The following is a 20,859-nucleotide window of genomic DNA, read 5'->3' as shown; positions in this document are numbered from 1 at the left end:
CCAGCAATGCACCAACCACAGCCACTGCTGACCACAGCCACCACGGGGACAGGGAGGCCGGACCCCGGGGCCGTTACAGCCCCAGGTGACAGCAGGATGGGGCAGGGCCTTTGGCCGGAGAGGAAGGAAGAACTGGGCAGGGTGGTCCCTGCCAAGTGAGGGCTCCCCAGCAGCGCAGCAGGGACCGGGCACCAAGGATCGGGCTACCCGGGCAGCAGCGCTGGCTACCAGACAGAACAGACAAGCGGATGGTGGCTGCCGTGTCCCCACCACCCCAGGACCCCTGTGGATCCCCAGGGAGGGCACTGAGCTGTCACCCACCCGTGTCTCGGTAGGCAAAGGGGACAAAGCCGGGTGGCGGAGGAACCTGTGGGAACAGGGACAGCCACCAGTGGGAAGGGGGTTCCTCAGCCATCACGCTCCAGCAGCATTGGGCAACCAGCCTCACACTACAGCGACTTTTACCCTCTTCTGCCAAAATTAAGGAGAGATCCTTAGCCAGGGACCGTGGCCAGCCAGGATGGGGCCAATGTCCCCAACGTCCCTGCTGGATCTGGTGGATGAACCCGCTGTCCCCGGTGTCCCCAGAGGACCCAGGACACAGACCCGCTGGCGCTACCGCAGACACTGCCGTGCTTGGCTGGGAATCGAAAGCACTGCATCCTCACCCTGAAACTGCCCAGCCGCAATCCTCAGCACGCAGCAAACACTCAAAAGCAGAAGAAGGGTCCTGGGACAGCACTCAGCACTCCCAGACCCCCTCCCACCCAAACCCCTCCCCACTCCACCTCAGTGGGTGCCCATCTGTGTGGCAGTGCCCACAGTTTCGCCTGGGAGGGTGAAGCTTTTTAATTTTCAAGATCTTCTCAGCCCAAAAAATGCAAATTGCACTCAAACCTCCCAAGGAGCTGTTCAGGGATCGAGTTCAGGCTTGCAGAGCCACAATCCAGGGGTGTAAGAGATTCTCTCAGAGCCTCCTCCCACTGTCAGGTGTTCCCATCTCCAGGTGGTTCATGTGGAGCAGCCTGAGTGCTCCCACACACACCAACTGCGCCCAGGGGCACCAGGGTCCGCCCCGACGTGGGAACCGCCCTGAGATGCCTGTGCCTGGAGATGGGGGGGAGTGCAAAGAGGTGGAAGGTGGGGGATGAGAAGGGGAGTGAGGAGTCAGGGACAAGGGGGCAGGAAAACTGGGGTTTCCTCATTTCCCCGAGGTCCCACCTGCATTCCCCTTCTCCCCTGGAAGTAAAACCTGGAAAAGTGAAACACGCCCTGGGCTGTGGCACACACGAACAAGGACACCTGAGCTCCCAGCATTCCCTCCCAGAGCATTGCTGCCTGCCTCACAAATCCAGCCAGAAATGGGCAAATCTGGCCAGAAAAGGGGCAAATCCATCTGGCAATGCTGTCACTGCCCACCAAGCCCTGCTGGGATGCGCTCAGCTCCTGACACACTTTCTGGAAGCAAACTAGGTTGGGAAGCCAAACCCCACGTGCACAGCCCTCCCCCAGCAGCCCCCGTGTCCCGGGCTCTGGTGATGTTGTGGGGGCCCGTGCCAACAGCCCAGCTGAAGGTGGAGGGTGCCCTGACAGGTCACCCTTGGGTGCACGACCCCTCCTTTGTGGCACCAGCATCCAGCACTGACACTGTGTAGGTCCCTGTTTCATCTTCCCATAAGTGGGAAGTGAAAGTCTCATGTGGATGGGGGGCCCCTTTTCCAGCCCTGCTGTCCTCCTGCCTCCTCTTCATTCTCCTCAGGGTGCAGTGGGCACCTCAACCCCATGCTCAGGCCCTGTTCCCAGCAGCAGGGTCACCCCGTGCCAGGGCCACCCCTGGGCACCAGAGCACTGCAGACAAGCCAAGCCATGTCACACAGATGCTGCAGCAGGGACAGAGGGACAGGGACCCCCCACCGCACACACCCACCCCCTCTTTGCAAAAGCCTTTCTACACAGCCAGCACCCCATCCCTTGTAGATTTGGGGGGTCCATCTGCAAAAACTCCCCAAGCACCAATCCTCCCACGGCCACAGGGTCCTGCCACAGGAGCCACAACATGCTGGCATGGGGGAGCATCACTCCCTGCCTCTCCCATGACACCCCCAGAATCCCAATGGCTCACTTTGTTGTGGGATTTTCTAGGTTCTGACGGCAAATGCATCCTCAATATTGCTCTGAACATCCCCATCCCTGGTGTCCTGGCTGTGGCCCATAACAGCTCATACCCAGTAGCTGCTGGAGCACTCCTGGAAAACCACTGGCAGCTCTCAGAGGAGCTTTCCCTGGCACCTTCTTCCCAGCACCCCAGCAGAGCCACCCACCCCTGCACTCAGCTCTGTGCCTCCAAAAGCTGTTTTTTTGGGCTGAACCCTCAAATTAATATTGCTGCCCCTGCAGCCGTGCTGGACTCCCCGGGACCGAGGGACCCCCCCCATGCAGGTGCACCCCCTGGGCACCCCAAACCCCGTCCCAGTGGCCCCAGCAGCACGAAGGTGACGCGTGGAGCCAGCTCGAGGTTACCGCGGGACGGAGCCGCCGCCGTCCCCGTTCCAGCTGCGCAGCACTGGTAACATTCCAGGCCTCGCCAGACAGACTGGGAATGAGCGAGGAAGAGGAGGAGGAAGGCAAGGCAAGCCCCACAGCAGCATCACCTGGTGTCTGGGCACCGCTGGTGGCGGTCAGTGTGGCACGGGCACGGCTGGTGGGGGTCCCGGGGCCCCGGCACGGCCACAGCTGCTGCCGCTGTTTGGCCGGGAATTGGGACGTGCCAGGTCTCCAACGGAAAACTAATCTGCCAGACGGGCCCTCGGGGTCCCCTTTCCCAGCTTCACCCCTGGCATCGGCATCACCACCATGTCCCCAGTGTCCCCAAACACATCCCTCCTCCCGGCCAGGCATCAAGGGAATGAGGGCTGTCGGCAGTGCCTGGCCCCCTGGAGACTGGGACTGAGCTGGGTTACACCGGGCTTGAGCTGGGCTCTGCTTAGGGGAGCTGGGATACAGTGGAACTGGACTGGGGGGACGGGGGTTAAACTGGGCTGAAGTTGAGATGTGCTGAGATTGAGCTGGGGTGTGCTGGGGGTGAACTGGGATATTTTGGGAAGGAGCTGCGGGGTGCTGGAGGGAGCTGGAGAGTACTGGGGTTAAACTGAGATGTACTGGGGTTGAGCTGGAGTCTGCTTGGGGGAGCTGGGGTCTGCTGAGGGGGAACTGGAAAATACTGGCGTTAAACTGGAGTGTACTGGGGTTAGGCTGAGATGCACTGGGATCGAGCTGGGTGTCTTGGGCGTGAGCTGGAGTCGCTGGGGGTGAACTGGGGTCTGCTGGGGGGCAGCTGGAGCACACTGGAATTGAGCTGAGGAGTAGTCGTGTTGTGAGCTGGGGCATACGGGGGTTGATCTGCGTTGTACTGGGGTTGATCTGGGACGTGCTGGGGGCTCGAGTGCCCCAGCTGGGGGGGGGGGGCACAGCGCTGTCGCAGCCGAGCAGGGGAACAACACACACTCCCCCCACCTCCCAGCAGCTCCCAGTCCCCCCAGTGCCCCCCCCCCCCGCCCAGCACCGTCTACCCGGGACCTACAGCAGCACGTGGAGAGAAGCACAAACCCCCCAGGAGAGAAAGCACGGCTGGGGAGGTGGGGTTCCCCCCCCCGAGCTGGGGTTGCCCCCCCAGCCCCTCCGGAGCACCCGGTACCTCTGCGCGGTGTCGGCGGCGGCTCCCGGAGGATGCCGGGGCGCTTCCCGGGGCGGGGGCACCCAGGGCCCCCCCTGCCAAGCCCGGACTTGTTCCCGCACGGAGCTTTGGCTGCCTCATGGAAAGAGGGTTCGAGGGGAAAACCGCTGGGACTTTCCCAAAAAAAATAATAAATGGGTTGTGTGTGTGCGTGTGTGTTCGGGGGGAGGGGGGGGTGTCCCTCCCCACCCAATTCCCAAGGTCGCGACGGGGGGTAAGAAGAAGAGTGGGAGGGTTTGATGACACGGGGGGGACGTGGGGTGCCCAAGGCCAGCCCTCCCGGCCGCCCAGCCTCGGACAATGGTCCTTTCATCCCGGCGCTCGGGGACCGGGACACGCTGGCTGCCTGCTCCGGGGGAAAAGGCCCCCCCTCGGCCCCTCGCCCACGCGAGGCCGCAGGCAGGAGGGGCCACGGCTCAGCCCCACGATTGGGGACGGTGCCCTGGGGGGTTCAGCCCGGGCGCCGGCGGGAGATATCCCAAAAAGTGCCTCGCTGCCTGCATAGTCCCTGTTCACAGAATTCCCACTCCCCCAGTCCATCGCATCCCCCCACTCTCCCATCCTGCTCCCCCGAGCCATCGCATCCCCCCTCAGATCTCCCATCTCCCTCCTCAGATCCACGCCACACCTCCCCTCTCTCATCCCGCTCCCCAGAACCATCACCTCTCCCTTCCTGCTTCCCAGATCACATCCACCTGCTTCCCTATCCCACTTCCCCGACCATCAGAGCCGTCCTGGTGGGATGCCGTCCCAAAGCCTTTGGCAGAGGATGAGGGTGCCATGGCCTCGCCTGGCTCAGGGGGTGTCACACTGAGATGCCAGGGGCCAGTGCCAACACCCGAGGCTCATCCGGGAGGGGCTGAGGCCTCGCAGCCCTTCCCAGCAGAGTTTGGGGGATCATCCATGTCAGCAGCCCAAGGAAGTCCCCAGCACAGCCCCAAGATCCATGTCACCCCACACATATCCTACCTGAGCCCCTGGCTCTGCTGGAACCCCCCGGGACCAGCCGTGTGCCAGAGCATCCTCTGCTTCCCTATGGAGCCATCTCCTCTCTCCGGTCCCCCAGCTCTGGGTCTGCAGCTGCACCTCCCAGAGCCAGCAGACCTAACCCCCCCCCAGGAGGGACTTTACCCCCTCACCTGCCCCCCCACGTGTCCCCGTGGCTCTGGAGCTGCCGTGCTGTGTCCGGGCTCCAGTTCGGCTCCATTCTCACCCTGCTGGGCAGGGGGGTGGTCCCTTTTTAATTGGGTGCTATTTTCAATTGGGATTGGTGCCGGGGGGGAGGGGGGGGGGGGGAGCAGGGGAGGAGGCACAGCAGGTGGAAATTACAAGGAGAAATGGGAAGCGAGTCCCCAGTGCCCAACCCGGTGCCCACCCTGGCCCCACGGGTGACAGAGACACAGAGGCACAGGGAATGGCACACACTAGACCCCAGAACCCACCACCCAGCACGACCCCACCGGGGTGCAGAGAGGGGTTGGGGTCTGCTGAGGTGTTGGGGCGCCCAGCACACCCAGGGGGAAGCAGTGGGGTGCACCAGTAGCTTTGCCTACGGGTGCACCCCAGGAGGACACAGGGGTCCCAGGGCTCCACACAGGGCCCACAGTTCCCTGGGGTGTTCCCGGGGTGGATCATCCCCTCTGACCTGTGCTTCCAGGGATCCAGGCACCCCAACACCTTCCAGGCTCCCAGACCCCTAGGAGTGCTAGCCTGTCCCTCGGGATGGATCATGCCCTCTGACCACCCCGGTGCTCTGGGCACCCCAACATCTCACAGACTCCCAGACCCCTCTGTCCCCCTGGAGAAGCCAGGATGTACCTCCAATGCCTCCCAAAGCTCAGCATCCCATGTCTCCTCTCCCAGAGGTGCAACATCTCACAGACTCCCAGACCCCTCTGTCCCCCTGGAGAAGCCAGGATGTACCTCCAATGCCTCCCAAAGCTCAGCATCCCATGTCTCCTCTCCCAGAGGTGCTTTTGGGGGGAGATTATGCCCCAGTTTGCAACTGCTGTTACTGGTTTACCTGGGGCTGTGGGATGACCCACTACAGGGGTCTGCAGCCTCATCCCTAATTAGTGCCCGGCACTAATTCGGTTTAGGGGTTTTTCCATCACCCTCTGGTGGCATCATCACCACCCAGAGCCCCCAAGGGGTCCCCACAACCCCCAAGGGTCCCAGCAGCATCCCCCATGAGCAGGGATCCCCCTGCCTGAGCCCACTACAGGGACCGGGACAGCTCCCAGAGGACAGAGGTCGAGTTCCCCCCGTGGCGGATTTAATTGTTTTATTCCTAAATAATCAGCTCCAGTACAAGGTACAAAATCTCCCTCCTCCCTGTGCACCCCCGGAAAAAGGGGGGGCCAGGAGCATGGCCAAGGACCAGCTCCCAAACCCCCAGTCAAGGCCTCGAATTCCAGTGGAGGAAGAGTTCAGGCACCGAGCTTGGGGTTCCCATCCTGGAAAGAGGGGGGAGTAGGATCCTCCACAGACCCCCAGAACATCTGGAGGTGCCAGGAGCCCCCCCAAGTCCTCCCAACATGCCTGAAGATGCTGGGAGCCCCCAGAGACACCCAGCACACCTGGAGGTGCCAGCTTACCCCGAAGCCCCCAACAAACCACCCTGAAGATGCTGAGAGCCCACGAGACCCCCCAACACGCAGGGAGGTGCCGGGAGCCCCCCAGGGCCCCACAACATGCACGGAGGTCCCAGGAGCCCCCAGAGCACTCCCCACAGCACATCTGGAGGTGCCATGAGCTCCCCAATCCCCCCGCATTCCTGAAGGTGCTGTAAGACCCCAAATGTCCCCTCCAACATGCTGGAGGTGCCGGCAGCCTAGAGGGCCCCCCTCTACATGCTTGGAGATGCCCCAAAACCCCAAAGCCCCTCCTCCCCAGCATGCCAGGAAGTGCCAGGAGCACCCCCAAACCCCTCTGTGTGCCCAGGGGTGCAGGCAGATCCCAAAGCCCCCCATTCCCCTGCCCCTGGGGGTCTGCTAGGGGTGGGGGTCCCATGGGATGAAGGCAGTTCTGTTGGGCCATAAAAGAGATAGGGAGCAGGGATGGGGGGCCAAGGGGAAGTGCAGTGGGAGGGTCCCCAGGGCTGGGGAGCAGGCACAGGGCCCCCATTTTCCTCTGCCCCCCCCAAAAGCTGAAGGGCACTTTGGCTTTGCCACCTACGGGGACAACACTGGTGTCCCTCGAGGGCTTTGAAGTGACCAGACAACCCCCAACTTCCCACCCTGGGGGGGCCCAGTGTGTCCCCGCTATCCCCGGCCGGGGGTCCAGCAGTGGGGAGTCCCCCCGAGCCCAGAGTGGGGGTGCACGTGCACGGGCGTGCGGGACAGGGACACAGACTGTGTTGGGAGTGGGGGGACGGGGAAAGGAGCCCCGGGGGGCCAGGTCAGGCTGTCCTCAGTGGAGGGACAAGGACAGGAGCCTCCAGGGGGATCAGGTCAGGCTGTCCTCGTCGCTGCCCTCGCCACGGTCCTCCTTGCTCTCGGCCAGGGAGCTCTCATCGATGTTTTCCAGGGAATCCGCATGCTGCAGGGAGAGCTCGGAGAGCGCCAGGGCCGGGAGCCGGCTCTGCTCGGGGAACAGCCAGGGCTTGAAGTGGGGGTCGTGCTTCTGCTTCCACTCGGGGTACTTGAGGCATGCCTTGTACATCTTCTTCATCGCCTGGGAGGAAGGGAGAGATGGGCACAGGGACCTCTTATCCCCACACTGGACACCACCCCCCCCCAGTGCAACCAACTCACCTTGGGGGCCAGGAACTGGGAGGATTTGTTCACCACCCACTTTGGTAAAGAACCTGGAGAGAAGGGAGAGGGAAGGCTGGGAGTGGGACCCCCCAGCACCCCCCGGGTGCCTGAGAGCCAGGACCCTCGCACATACGGGACCCCCCGGGCACCCTCACTGGGGACACACAGCTGGAGAGGGGACAGGGGACAGGGTCCAACTCAAACTGCTCTCTGCTCTCACAGAGGTCAAAACCAGCAATTTTGGCATCTTGGGCACCTCTTCAGCTCCCAGAATAAAAGATTTCAAAAAAACAGGCCCAAAACGCTTCCTCCTGGCATTGCTCCACACTCTGCGTCTGGCTCCCACTGCAACCTGAGATGGTCCTCCAAGCCCACCCTGAGCCCCCCCGAGCCCCACCCTGAACCCCCATTAAGCCTCCCCAAGCTCACACTGAGCCCCCACTGAGCCCAAACTGAACTTCTATTAAGCCCCCACTGAGCCCAGCCTGAGCCCCCACTGAGCTCCCCATGAGATTCCCCAAGACCCCACTGAGCCCCCCCAGGCACACATGCCCCCCAGGGACACGAGGGCAGGACCGGGGGGTACTGAGTCCTGGGGCACAGACAGGGGGATCCCCCCCTTACCTTTGGGGTCCACCTGTGCCAGGTAGGTGATGGTGCAGCTCTTGGCGCCCGTGCCCTCGATCAGGTATCCCGTCTGGATGGAGACTGCTCGCACCATGTCCTTGCGGGGGGGGTATTTCTGTGGTGGGGCACAACGGGGGCACTCGAGTCAGTGGCAGGGCAGGTGAGGTACAGCAGGCACCAGTCACAGGCAGGGCTGTCATGACCCCCCACAGCAGCCCCCAACCCCCTCCAACCCACCCGCCCGCAAGCTCTGAGTGAGCCCCAGCCCCAGCCCAGCCCCACAGGACCACTGGTGCCCCCCTAAACTCACGGGGTGCTTGACGGAGTAGTTCATGATGATGTAGTCGGAGCCCATGGGCAGCCAGGAGCGGAGCGTGACCACGTCCCGGTTCTTCAGGGGCTTGGGACACCTCCCTGGGGACAGCGCAGGCTCCAGAAGTGAGACACCCCCCTCCTAGTGCAGGGTCCCCTCCTGCCCCCCAAATCCCCCCAGACCGGTACCCGGGCTCATCCATGCCATGCCAGGCCCTACAGATCCCCCGGGTGCCAAACCCAGGGGTGCTGTGGTGGCAGCCCTGGGGCTCAGCCCTCCCCAGGGACCCCCAGCCCCTCCTCACAGGCGTAGTAGCCCACGTCAGAGTTGGCCGTCAGCCTGCCGATGTCGAAGGTCTCGATGACGTTGGTGTCCCATTTCTTGCGGTACTCGATGTCGTGCAGCACGTCGTAGAGCGTCTCCGCCGGCACGTCCCGGCACTCCATCCTGCACTGCAAGGCAGGGGCTGTGAGACACCTCCCAGGGGGGCCCTGGGGGGAAAGGGTGCCCATGGGGACCCCTGGGCAGGAGGGCGGCTGTGGGGACCCCCGGGTGGGAAGGTGGCTGTGGGGACCCCGGGGTGGCAGGGTCTCCTCTTAAATTCCCAAAAAAACCCAATGCAACCCCCCTCCAAGAAGACCTGGACCCCAACAAGCAGCTCTGCCCCGTCTGGCCCAGTTTGCCACCCAGAGGCACCCCATAGCCCAGGCACACAGGGCCAGCAGCACCTCGAGGCAGCGTGGCACTGAGCCCTGGGTCTGGGGGTCCCTTCTGAAGGGCCACCTTCCCACCTGCCCCCCATCCCCTTCCTCACTGGGCTCCTCCCAGAGCTGCATCCCTGCAGGGGGGAGCCAGGGGGAGCCCGTGTGTGGGGCTGTGCCTGGTGCTGTGGGGCAGCATGGGTCATACTAGGTGGGGGGAGCAGAGTGGGAAGCACCACCCGAGGTCAGGAGCTGCTCTGTAACCATGGCAGCCAGATCCAGGGAAGGCGAGGAGACAAGGAGAAGGTGCGAGCAGCAGAGATGCCATCTGCCGAGGGCGCTGGAGCCGAGCATGGGGCAGGGAGAGCAGCCAGAGGCTGTCCCTGGGGATGCCACCGGCTCCTGGTTATCCCCAGGGATGGCACCAACCCCTCCTGCCCCTCAGGCCCTGGGGTTCAGGATTTAGGGGTGGAGCTGCCACCCTAGCACTCGCTGACCAACCTGGGAAGGGGCACAGCAACAACCAGCAATGGGGAACATCCCCATGTGGCCCCTTGAGTGGGATACGGACATGGAGCCTGTCCCCAGGCCTCAACCCCAGAGACCCATCCCTGCCCCATGGAACTCAACCCTAACTCCACAGTGCTTATCCTCAATCCCAGAGACCCACCCTGCCCCACAGAGCCCATCTCCAGCCCCTCCACTGACCCAAAAACTCAGCCAGGGACACCCTTGCAGGGTGGTTTTGGGGAGTGCCCCCCAGGTGACATGTTTGGAGAGCCCCTGCTCCCAGGTGCACCCAGGCCAGCCCGGTACCGTGTCCAGGTGGATGTGGGAGCAGGCTCTGCACTGCTCCCGGTTATTCCCAGTGCAGAGCAGTGAGCCTAGTCCAGCTGGTAGAGCAGGACCTGCCTCAGGTGACTCATGTCCCAGGGTGCCAGGGGGGTCGCAGCAGGAGAGGGGACAGTGCCACCCGGGAAGGGAAGCGCCCGGAGCCACACGCACGTCCCAGCCCTGAGTCAATATTGACTGACGGGCAAGGGAGAAGGAGGGGGGGAGGAGGAGGAGGAGGAAGGGCAGTGAAGTCCCCAGGGCTGGGGTTATGCCAGCCAGAGGCAACAGCCAGTGGGCATCAGACTGTGGAACAGGAGAATATCCAAGGGGGAGACCCAGCCCTCTGCCTGAGGGGGCTACGGCCACCAAGGGGGTCCCCAGGCTCAGCCACACTGGCAGCTCCACCAGCACTCCAGACCCTCCCACTGCATCCCAAGGGTTTATAGGGACACCATCTCCCCTGGGGGAACTCAGATCCCCAAGGAGTGGGATGGGGGCTCCTGGCTGGGGTCCTGCAACATGTAGCCAGTCTCAAGGCCACCAAATCCCAGCCCTGAGGCCATTGAATGTCCCGGTGATGAATCAGCCGTGGCACCAACTTGTTCCCAGACTCCAGGAAACAGGTTAGACGGGACTTGCATCCCTAATGGAAGAGGGAGGAGGGGCAGGGGGGGCTGCAGCCTCAAAGCAGGGCAAGACCTTCAGGTTCCACTTAATTAGGCGAGTAATCCGTAAGGAATCCAGCAGGAATCCAGGAGCAATCCAGGAGAAATCCAGGAGGAATCCAGGGAGAAATCAGCTCCTGGGGGGCTGTGGAGAACCCCCAGTACCCACGCAGAGACCCCCAGCATGGGGGGCAAACCCCTTGGCTGCACCTCACCATGCCACGTCAGCAATGCCACATGTGCCCATCCCATCAAAGTCCAGCAGGAGCATCCCATCCTGGGTAGGATGGTGGGTCCGGGTGCTGCTGGGGGCCACAGGGTGGGGAAAAGGACTGTTACCCCCCCCAAGGTCCCCAATACCCAGTGGCACACACATGGCATCAACACATGAACACCCAGCAGGATCTTTCCAAGCAGGATCCAGCCAGAAGGGTGTGGAAAGGGGCAGGACCTGGCTCAGGGACCCCTGCAGGCAAGGGACAGCTCCTGGTGCCATGGCAGGAACAGCTGTGCCAGGACATCCTGGAGTGGGCTGGGTCCCTGCCGCGCCGACGTGGCACACCAGGATTGTGGGATGGGCAGGGGACACACCCGAGCGTCACCTCAATCCCACTGGGAGATGTTTTGGGATGCAGCAACCCCAAGAGCAAGCAGCAGGGCTGGGGAACACGGGGGGTTTGGTGGGGGGAGCAGTGGGGAGCCAGGATGCACTACCCTACAGAGCCATGCCCATGCCCAGACACCACGGCGATGGACGCTCCACGTCCCACCAACCACGGGTCCCCACCTCTGGGGGGGTGGGGCAGGGCAGCAGCGGCACCAGAGAGTCCCACACTCCAGGGACCAGCCCCCTCCTCGGGGCTCACCACTCCCATCAGGGCACGGCAGGGACCGGCAGCCCCACCACCTCCGATGTGCTGCGGGGGAAGCAGCCCGGCGGCTCTGCGGCGGCACCGGGCACAGCCAGTGCCAGTGCCAGTGCCCCAGGGACAGATCCCGCCGCCACCGCCGGCGCCGAGTGCTCGCCTGGCTGCTGCAGAGCGCCGTGTGAGCAGAGTGAGCAGTGTGAGCAGCGTGAGCAGCGTGAGCAGTGTGAGCAGTGTGAGCAGTGTGAGCAGCGTGAGCAGCGTGAGCAGTCTGAGCAGTCTGAGCAGTCTGAGCAGCGTGAGCAGCGTGAGCAGTGTGAGCAGTGTGAGCAGTGTGAGCAGTGTGAGCAGTGTGAGCAGTCTGAGCAGTGTGAGCAGCGTGAGCAGTCTGAGCAGTCTGAGCAGTGTGAGCAGTGTGAGCAGTGTGAGCAGTGTGAGCAATGTGAGCAGTCTGAGCAGTGTGAGCAGTGTGAGCAATGTGAGCAGTCTGAGCAGTGTGAGCAGCGTGAGCAGTCTGAGCAGTGTGAGCAGTGTGAGCAATGTGAGCAGTCTGAGCAGTGTGAGCAGTGTGAGCAGAGTGAGCAGAGTGAGCAGTGTGAGCAATGTGAGCAGTCTGAGCAGTGTGAGCAGTGTGAGCAGAGTGAGCAGTCTGAGCAGTGTGAGCAGTCTGTCTGAGCAGTCTGAGCAGTGTGAGCAGTGTGAGCAGCGTGAGCAGTGTGAGCAGTGTGAGCAGCATGAGCAGTGTGAGCAGTGTGAGCAGTGTGAGCAGAGTGAGCAGTGTGAGCAGTGTGAGCAGAGTGAGCAGTGTGAGCAGTGTGAGCAGTCTGAGCAGTGTGAGCAGTGTGAGCAGTCTGAGCACTGTGAGCAGCATGAGCAGTCTGAGCAGGCCGCACCACCACCGTCACCAGCGCCACCACCACCCGGGCTCGGCGCCGCGGGGAGGGCCGTGCCAACCACCACGCCAGGACAGCCTCACGGAGATGCCAAAGGGACAAGGACACCAGCCAGAGGCTCGAGCATGACATGGTGGCCCGTGGCCACCGGCAACACCATTCGGACACTGCTCCTGTCCCAAGTTGTCCCTTGGATTCCTGGTGTCCCTGCTTTGCCAGAGGGATGAGCCAGGATGAGCACGGACCAGCCTGTGCCAGCACACCAGCACCAAGGGGGAAGGGACCTGCTGGGGACACAGTGGGGACATAGGGGGACACAGGAGCCCCGGGCGAGGGGATGGACAATGGGGACAACGCCAGTGACAGTGGGCTGGTGGCCACAGGCTCCAAGGAGTCCCCCAGCCCAGCCCTGGGGTGCAGCAAACTCTGGGGGTGGGTTCCTATGGGTAAAGTGGGGACAGGCAGCACCCGGGACCCATGGTCCCACACCCTGACGGTCCCTGTTTGTCCCTGTGTGAGTCCCCAGTCACCCCTCTGCAGCCTCCTTGTTCCCAGAGGTCCCTACTTGTGCCTGCTCATCCCACAGTGCCAGCTCAGCCCTGGGGCTGTGCTTGTTCTGGGGTCCCCACTCACCCCCAAAGTCTCTACCTGTCCCGGGGTGCCAGCTTACCCCTGGGACCTCACCTGTCCTGAGGTCCCTGTTTGCCATCAGGGGCCAGCTCGGCCAAGTCCCTGCTCGCCCCAGGGTGCTGCATCACTCGAGGGGGTACATTATCCCCTTGGGTCCCCCGGGTGGTGCTTCACCCCCGAGTTTCCAGTCGCTGTGGGGTCCCTGCTCGCTGTGGGGTCCCTACTAGCCCCCTTCCAAGTCCAAAGTGCAGCATCACCCCAGGGTCCCCGTTGCCTCCAGGTGCCCCGCGGGGTCCCCGCGCTCCCCCCGCGCCGCCGGGTACCGCGGTCCCGGGGGGTGCCGAGGCGGGGGGGGGGGGTGTCTCCCCGTGTCCCAGGGGGTGCCGGGCGGGAGGTCTCACCTTGATCTTGTGGAGGGCGCGCTCGGGCTCCAGCAGCTGCACCCAGACCGCCACCCCGCCCTTGCTGTAGGTGAGGCTCCAGCCGCGCTCCGACTCGCACTGCGCCCGGAACGCCCCGAAGTCCCGGTCGTCGGGGATCTGCACGCTGTCGCGACCCGACATGCCGCTGTCGTGCCCCGACATGGCCCGAGGACGCCCCCGGTGCCGGTGCCGGTGCCGGTGCCGCGGGAGGCGCCCGCCCCTACGGCGGCATCGCCGTGCGCGGGGCGCGATGGGACCGGAGGGGCGGGACGGGGCGGCACCGGGGCGGGGGGACGGGAGGGGGCCCGGGGGGCCCGGGGGGGGACCCGGCAGGGAGGGGAGCCGGCGGCGATCCTGGGGGAGCAGAGCGGGGACCGGGAGCACCAGTAGGGAGGAGCCGGGGGGATCGGGGGCGGGGGGGATGGTGGGAGGGACACCGGGAGAACCAGGGAGGAGGAGCCGGGGGGAAACCGGGAATGTCGGGGAAGAGACCGGGAGCACCGGGCCGGGGCAGCCAGCGGGGGACCGGGAGCACCGGGAGGGGGGAACCGGGAGCAGGGTGGAAGGGCAGCCCGGGGAGGGGGCGACCGGGAGCAGCTGGAGGACACAGATGTGGACAGGGACACCTGTACTGTGCACCAGGGAAGGTTTAGGTTGGGTATTTGGGAAAATTTCTTCCCAGAAAGGGTTGTCCAGCCCTGGCACAGCTGCCCAGGGCGGTGAGGGAGTCCCCGTCCCTGGAGGGATTTAACAAACGTGGCATGTGGCCCTTGGGGACGTGGGGTAGTGGTGGCCTTGGCAGTGCTGGGGGAGTGATTGGACTCGATGTTCTCAGAGGGCTTTACCAACCCAAACGATGCCATGATTCCATGTGGGGCAGAAGGGGACACGGGTGCAGGAGAGAGACCCGCAGCCCCTCTCCAGGCAGCTCTGCTGTGACGCTGTCACTGTGGTCCCGTGCCCTGTCCCATGCAGCCCATGAGCACTGTCCATCCTTTGTGCCAGTGCCGGGCCCTGCTGTGGCATCCCCACGGTGCCGTGGCAGGTGGGCGTGCTGCCATTGGCAGTGCTGACTAGGATGTTATTTTTGGAAGAGCTCAGGCTTCCCATCCAGCTCTGAAAATGCTGCAGACTCAGGATATCTTTCTCTCTGCTTGGGAACACCAAGGAATTCTCTCCCAGCTCCCATGAATAACTGTGTAAAAGATGACGAAGCAGTGTGTCACGTGCCCAGACTGGCAAAGCCAAGCCCGTGCCGGCAGCAGGAAGGTGGTTGGCACCGAGCCCTTTACCCAGGGTGAGGCCTTTCCCAGGATGCAGTAACCGGAGGAGAAGGGGGGTACAGAGGTGTCACCATGCTCAGCACCCACGGGGACACAGAGACCTGGCATCGCTGGGCTCACCGTGCCACACCACTGCTCCTTCACCTGGGGAAAGGAGCCAAGGGAGCATCTGGCATCCTGTCCCACTGGAAGTGGAAACCCTGCTGCCAACCCCAGTGGGTGATGGCAAGGCTGGGGACAGGCAGGGCAGAGGACAGGGTGCTGTGGCTACTGCAAGGGGACTCTCTCCCCTCGTCCTCCTCTCCCTGTCCTTCCAGGCAGCTCCACTGTGGAAATCTGAGGTGTTCCCAGGGAAGTGGGAAGGTGGGTGCTGTCACCCCGCAGCCCCTCCCAGCTGCCAGCAGGAGCACCCACATCCCAGCCAGCACAGCATGGACGGGATGGGGGGGATGGACTGGGGGAATGGGGTAACTGGGCTGCAGGAGCCAGGGAGATGGGCTGGGGAGTGGGGCTGGGGAACTGGGGGAACTGGGCTGTTGGAGCTGGAAGAAGTGGACTAAGGAACTGGGCTTAAGGGAGCCAGCAGTCAGGCTGGGGGAACTGGGGCTGGGGAACTGGGAGCACTTGGCTGATGGAACTGGGGGAACTGGGCTGGGGAACTGGGAGCACTGACCAGATGGAGCTGGGGGAACTGGGCTGGGGAACTGGGAAGCGCTGGGCTGATGGAGCTGGGGGAACTCAGCTGGGGAACTGGGAGCACTGGGCTGCCTGTGACAACTGTTGCCCTGCTGACGCCCATTTCTGACACCCCTCCAACTTCAGGGTCTTTCCATACACCCCGGCTCCCCTAAACCCCATCCCTTCTCTCCACTCCCAATCCTTACCCTTGCTCCACCATCCTGCATCTTCCAGCAGTGTGCAGTTAAATCAGGGATTCAATAATTTGAGCAACAAGCCCAATTCTTCTCAAAGAAAAAAAAACATTTTTTTTCTTTTAATGAACTCCTTGGTTTTATTTTTCTCCCTAAAACGTACCTTCTCAGCAGCCCAGTTTAACCCAGGACACGGAGCTTGTGGGGGAGCCTGTGGAAGCGCTGGGGTGAAGGCGGAATGGCAAACCGGGCAGGCGGCTGCTGGGATAACGGAAGGAGTGGGGGGAAACAGGGTCCTGGGGGTGGGATAGGAACAGCCGGTGGCAAATCCCGGGCTAAGGGTTGGCCCCGGTGATCCTCGCGGGTCCCTTCCAAGCGCGTGCCCGTGAGCGCGCACCTGCCATCGTGAGCGCGCCTGTCCGCGAGAGCGCGCCCGGCCCCGCCCCCGCCGCGCAGCGCCCCCTGCCGGGCCCCGCCGGCCGCTGCCCCGCTCCCGTCGCTGACGCCGCTTCCCCGGCATGCCCCGGGCGGGCGGGCCGCGCCGCGGCGCCCCCCGGGGGTTGTAGTCCGCTGTTGGCGACTACGCCTCCCGGCATGCCTTGCGCGCCGCCCACGGCGCCGCACCGGAGCGCTGGCGGCCGCCATCTTGATCCGCCGGCTTCAGCGGCTGGGGGGAGGGGGGGTAAGGTGCGGGCGGCGCCGCGCGGCGCGGGCAGCGGGGGGACCATGCTGACCTCTCTGGCGCTCCGCCCGCAGCCGCAGGGGCTGGCGCGGCTCCTCCGGGCGCGGCCGTGGCTGTCACCGTCACGGGCGGCCTATGGCGCGGCGGCGGCGGCGGCGGCTGCGGCCGAGGGGACCGGGCCGCGGCTGCTCCAGGCTTTGGCCGCCAGGGGGCGCCGCGAGCTCGCGCGGCCGCCGGGGCAGAGGCTGCAATGGCGGGTCACGGCCTGCAGGGGGCCGGAGGGGGCAGCGGGGCGGCGACCCCCGGCAGCGGGGCCCGGCCCGGGGGGCTCCCCCGGAGCCAGCGCGCCGGGCCCAGCGGGGGCCCCCGCAGCACGGGGCCCTGCCCCGGGCCCGGCCCCCCTGCAGCTCCCCCGGCCGCCCTCCCCCGGCCCGGCCAACACCAGCCGCCCCGTGCCGGGGCCGCCGCCCAACCTCGTGCCGCCATCCCTCGGGGAGCCGACGCCGCGGCCCGGGGATGCGGAGCAGGGCTGCTGCATCGCGGGAGACCCCGGCGGGCATCAGAGCGGAGCCGGGAGCTGCCCCCCGGCAGCGGGGCTGCCCGCCCTCATCGCCGCGCTGGCCTACTGCTACCTGCGGGACCGCCTGTCCAAGGGTGACTATCGCTGCTGGGGGCGTGCGGGGCCCTGCCCGGCACGGAGCCTGCCTGCTGGCGCTGACCTGGGGAGCTGCTAGGGGAGGGGTTATCCTTCGTGCTTCGGTGCCTAAAAGGCTACAGGAGAGCTGCAGAGAGACTTTGGGCAAGGGCCTGGAGGGACAGGACAAGGGGGAATGGCTTCCCACTGTCATAGGGCAGGGTTAGATGAGATATTGGGAGGAAATAATTCCCTTTGAAGGTGGCGAAGCTCCAGCACAGGTTGCCCAGAGAAGCTGTGGTTGTCCCATCCCTGGAAATATTCAAAGCCAGGCTGGATGGGGCTTGGAGCAACGTGGGCTAGTGGAAGGTGTCCCTGCCCATGGCAGGGGGGCTGGAACAAGATGAGCTTTAAGGTCCCTCCCTCCCCAAATCGTGCCTTTTCCCGTCTCCTAGAGCTGGGTGCTGCCCTTCCCCTCTCTAGCCAGGAGATGTCATTCTGAGCCTGTGGTGGGAACTCGCTGGCCCTGCTGTGGAAACCTCTGTCTCAGGCTGTGACAGGCTGGGGTGACAGTGCTCCCCACAGCCCCCTGTTTGCCAGGTGTTGGGGCAAGGGGCTTGGGGGTAACCTGCACGCAGGAATAGCCCCGTGCTCACTGGGTGAGAGCTGTGAGCTCAGCCCCTGCACATTCTGGGGTAGGATGTCCATTTGTGTGTCTCCATGCCAACCCCCTTTCTCTTCTTCTTGCATTTCAGAGGATGCTCTGCTGGAAGCTGCAAGGATCAACAACGTTTTGGAAGTCAACAGGTGAGCAGGGTTCAGAGCCACGTGAGAACACAACGTGCCAAGGGCTGGGAAGGCAGGAAGCTCTGCCAGCACATGGGGAAAGGAGGGGCTCGTCCTCTCCACCAGCTGTGCCTCGTCACTCGTTCTTGGGATAAAGCAGCAGGACTGGCTGCTCCCTGCCCCTGTGAGGTGCTCACCTTGCTATCTCAGATCCAGAGCAGGTGTGGAGGGGCGGGGAGCACTGTTACTTGTGAAGTGGCAGGTGGGTTGCAGATCCTCCTGCCGAGAGAGGACGAAGTTTGAGGCCGTGCTGTGCAGCAGGTATGAATGTACCCCTCTGGGCCAGACCCTGCAGAGGCTCATTTGCAGGGATCTGCCTCTGAACAAACAGCCCTTGTGTGCCCCTCAGCCTGAGCCACGAGGTCTCCAAGGGCTTGTGTCCCACAAGGAGCATGGGAGAGAGCCCTGCCCAGCCAAGGAAGTCAGGGAGGTGAGTGGTTGGGTGACCAAAGGCATATCTGATAGGGAGTGGAGCATCTCTAGAGCTCCAGCCCATGGCAGCAGGCCTCTTGTCACAGTTGACTGTGCCTGCCCTGTTTGAGTGGTGCTGTGGCACCTTTCAGGAGTGTCTGGCAGCATCACATTTCCTGAGGTGGTAACAAATGAACCGGTTTCTCAGGCCCAAGGTGTGACCGGTCCCCAGGAGGTGTGTTCCTCCTGTGGCCAGACCTCTGGGGAGCCACTCAAAGGCTCCCTGGATGGTTTGTGAGCAGCAGTGCCCTGTCACTGACCACTGGCTGCAGCCGTTGTCAGGGACAAGGTCTGGGACTGTAGGAGGAAAACAGGTTTCCTGGTAAACGGGAAGAGAAGTGTGAGAACCCTGGAGCTGCTTGTTGAGGAGAGCCTGGTCCTTCTGCCTAGCCTCTCTCAGAATCCCAGAGGTTTCCCAGGCCCCAGGTGCTGCCCTCAGCTAGCCTGGAAGTTTGTGTAGGACAGGAAGAGACATTGCTACTCTCTTGTGTACACCACACACGTGTGTGTGTCTCAGGCTGAGACCTCCCACCCAGCACAGGCACCCAGGAGAGGTGGGAGCTGCTGTCCCTGTGTAGAAGGGAAGGGAGGAGATGGAGAGGTGAGGAAAAGGAGAGGGAGGGGAGAGCCCTCCTGGCCTGCAGCCAGGGGATACTCCATCCAGTCTCCAGGATCTCAGATGAAGCAGCCTGGCTCTGCTGCACCCCAGGGCTGAGATCTGGCCTAGATCAAGGGCCAAAGAGGATATTGGTGTGCAGCTAATTGGCACATGTGTTCTGCTGCTTGTAATTGCAGGAAGCTGCTGCTTAGGGTTGTCTGGGTGATTTGTGAGCCTGGTCAGGCAGAGCAGCAAGAGGGCTGCTCTGTGCTCCCGCTGGTCAGGGCAGGGCTGGTGGCTGTACACCCTGCTGCACACCCACAGCCTCCCCTTTTTTCTGTGCTCTGACACAGAATTACAGAACTGTTTGGGTTGGAAAAGCCCTCTGAGATCCTCAAGTCCAACCATTCCCCAGCACTGCCAAGGCCACCACAGCCCCATGTCCCCAAGTGCCACATTTACATGGCTGTTAAAACCCTCCAGGGATGGGGACTCCCCCACTGTCCTGGACAGCTGTGCCAGGGCTGGACCACCTTTTCCATGAAGAAATTTTTCCGAATATCAAACCTACACTTCCTGTGGCACAACTTGAGGCTGCTTCCTCTCGTGCTGTGACTTGTTACCTGAGAGAACAGACCGACCCTTTACTGGCTACATGCTCCTGTCAGGGAGGTGTGGAGAGCGAGAAGGTCCCCCCACAGCTCCCTCAGCCACTCCTCATCACACCTGTGCTCCAGATCCTTCCCCAGCTCCATTCCCTTCTCTGGACACGCTCCAGCACCTCAGTGTCTGTCTTGCCGTGAGGGGCCTAGAACTGCACACAGGGTTTGAGTAGTGAGTCAGGCTTTGGTTACTTGTAACATCTGCTTGTGGGAAGGCACTGTGAGGAGTGGGTGAGCCTTTACAGGAGCAGGTATCCTGTGTTGTACCCATTGGAGCATTTCTCTCACAGAATAACTCTGAGTGTTATGCCTGAGGCTCAAGGGACGCTTGAATGCTTTTTAGGGTGAGCATAGATGTCATTCCACTGGCTCACAGAGCATGATGGCCTCTGGCCACCAGCCAGCATGTACCTTATCTCTGTCCTGAACAGCTGTGAGACATCTTCAGCAGTGATAGCGAGGGCAGGTTAGAGACAGGATTGGGAGATGATTTATAATTACATTTGTTTCCATTGCTCCATGTTTATATGATGCTGGGCCTGCATTTGACTGTGTGTATCTGAGTTGACAGACACCTGGGTTTTTAGGATAAACAGATGTTTTTCCTGTAAATGTCCCCTTTAATCTTTTCTTCTAAATGACCAAATTATCCAGGTCTGGGTTTCAGTGGAAGTTTTGTGACTGGTTATTGAGTTTGATTTGGCCCACGGCCCCAGGAACTCAGATACAGCAGCCCAGATTTCTTCGTGTTGACTATGAAGTACTGGGGGAGACTTGTGTGTGCTGTGCTTTCCTGTACTGGACAACTGGAAAACTGCCCTTTTTTCGTGCTTCTTGGTGTATTTTGGCCTCCCAGGACTGTTGGGGTTTGCACGCTGAGTCACGGGCCAGTATCTCTGCAGTCGGCCCCCAGATGGCCACAGGAGACAGGAGACCTCATGCTTCTTTCCAAAACAGTTTTAAAACCTTAACTGTCCCTCTCTCTGGAAGCAGACACCAACACGCCTGGATGTGTGGGAGTTTGCATGTGTTTGGAATACATCTGGGAACCATCACGTGGTTAATTGCAGCTGGGGCAGGTTTATCAGCAGAGCTGAGTGTAGGATAGTCTCAGCGAGCAGCTCTGGGTCTGGAGGAGAAGCAGTCCACCAGTGCTAATGTGGCCTGTACAACCATGGGAGCAATTATTCCCCTTCCCTCACAGCTCAGGAGCCAAGGAGCACCCAGGGAGATGTCAGGCAGCAGGTTACAAACAGAAGCTGAGTGCTGTCTTCCACAGCACATAAACTGTGACTCTCAGTGGATGCGAGGGAGTCTGACCCTTGAATTTGTGTCTGTGCAGAGTGAGCTGAGCAGGTAACATGTGCCA

The 20,859-nt window shown here is 62.7% G+C and overlaps 2 protein-coding genes across 6 annotated transcripts in view; both read right to left on the bottom strand.

The window, feature by feature from the left end:
* Nucleotides 1-3,869, bottom strand: part of ARAP1 (ArfGAP with RhoGAP domain, ankyrin repeat and PH domain 1) — a 34,998-nt gene extending 31,129 nt beyond the window's left edge. For 2 of the 5 annotated variants that reach the window (XM_039384409.1, XM_039384410.1), the window contains exon 1: nt 3,695-3,869. The gene's annotated coding sequence lies outside the window, so the exon portion shown is untranslated. Of the gene's footprint in view, nt 1-3,580; nt 3,668-3,694 lie in introns of those variants that run through there. The other 3 variants (XM_039384405.1, XM_039384408.1, XM_039384406.1) reach the window with 2 other exon arrangements.
* Nucleotides 3,870-5,999: 2,130 nt separating this feature from the next.
* On the bottom strand, nt 6,000-13,744 carry STARD10 (StAR related lipid transfer domain containing 10). The gene is made up of 6 exons (XM_027736840.2): nt 13,422-13,744; nt 8,736-8,883; nt 8,429-8,532; nt 8,116-8,233; nt 7,489-7,541; nt 6,000-7,408 (listed from the first exon to the last, which is right to left on the bottom strand). The coding sequence occupies exons 1-6, from the start codon at nt 13,602-13,604 to the stop codon at nt 7,181-7,183; spliced, it is 834 nt and encodes a 277-aa protein (XP_027592641.1). The 5' UTR covers nt 13,605-13,744; the 3' UTR covers nt 6,000-7,180.
* Between the last annotated feature and the right edge of the window lie 7,115 nt (nt 13,745-20,859).

The sequence above is a fragment of the Pipra filicauda genome, unplaced genomic scaffold (genome assembly GCF_003945595.2).
Source record: "Pipra filicauda isolate LSUMZ 115617 unplaced genomic scaffold, ASM394559v2 scaffold352_size854550_pilon, whole genome shotgun sequence".
Classification (NCBI taxonomy): Eukaryota; Metazoa; Chordata; class Aves; order Passeriformes; family Pipridae; genus Pipra; species Pipra filicauda.
Note: the sequence above shows the minus strand (reverse complement) of the source record. Positions and strands in the feature narration are given on the sequence as shown.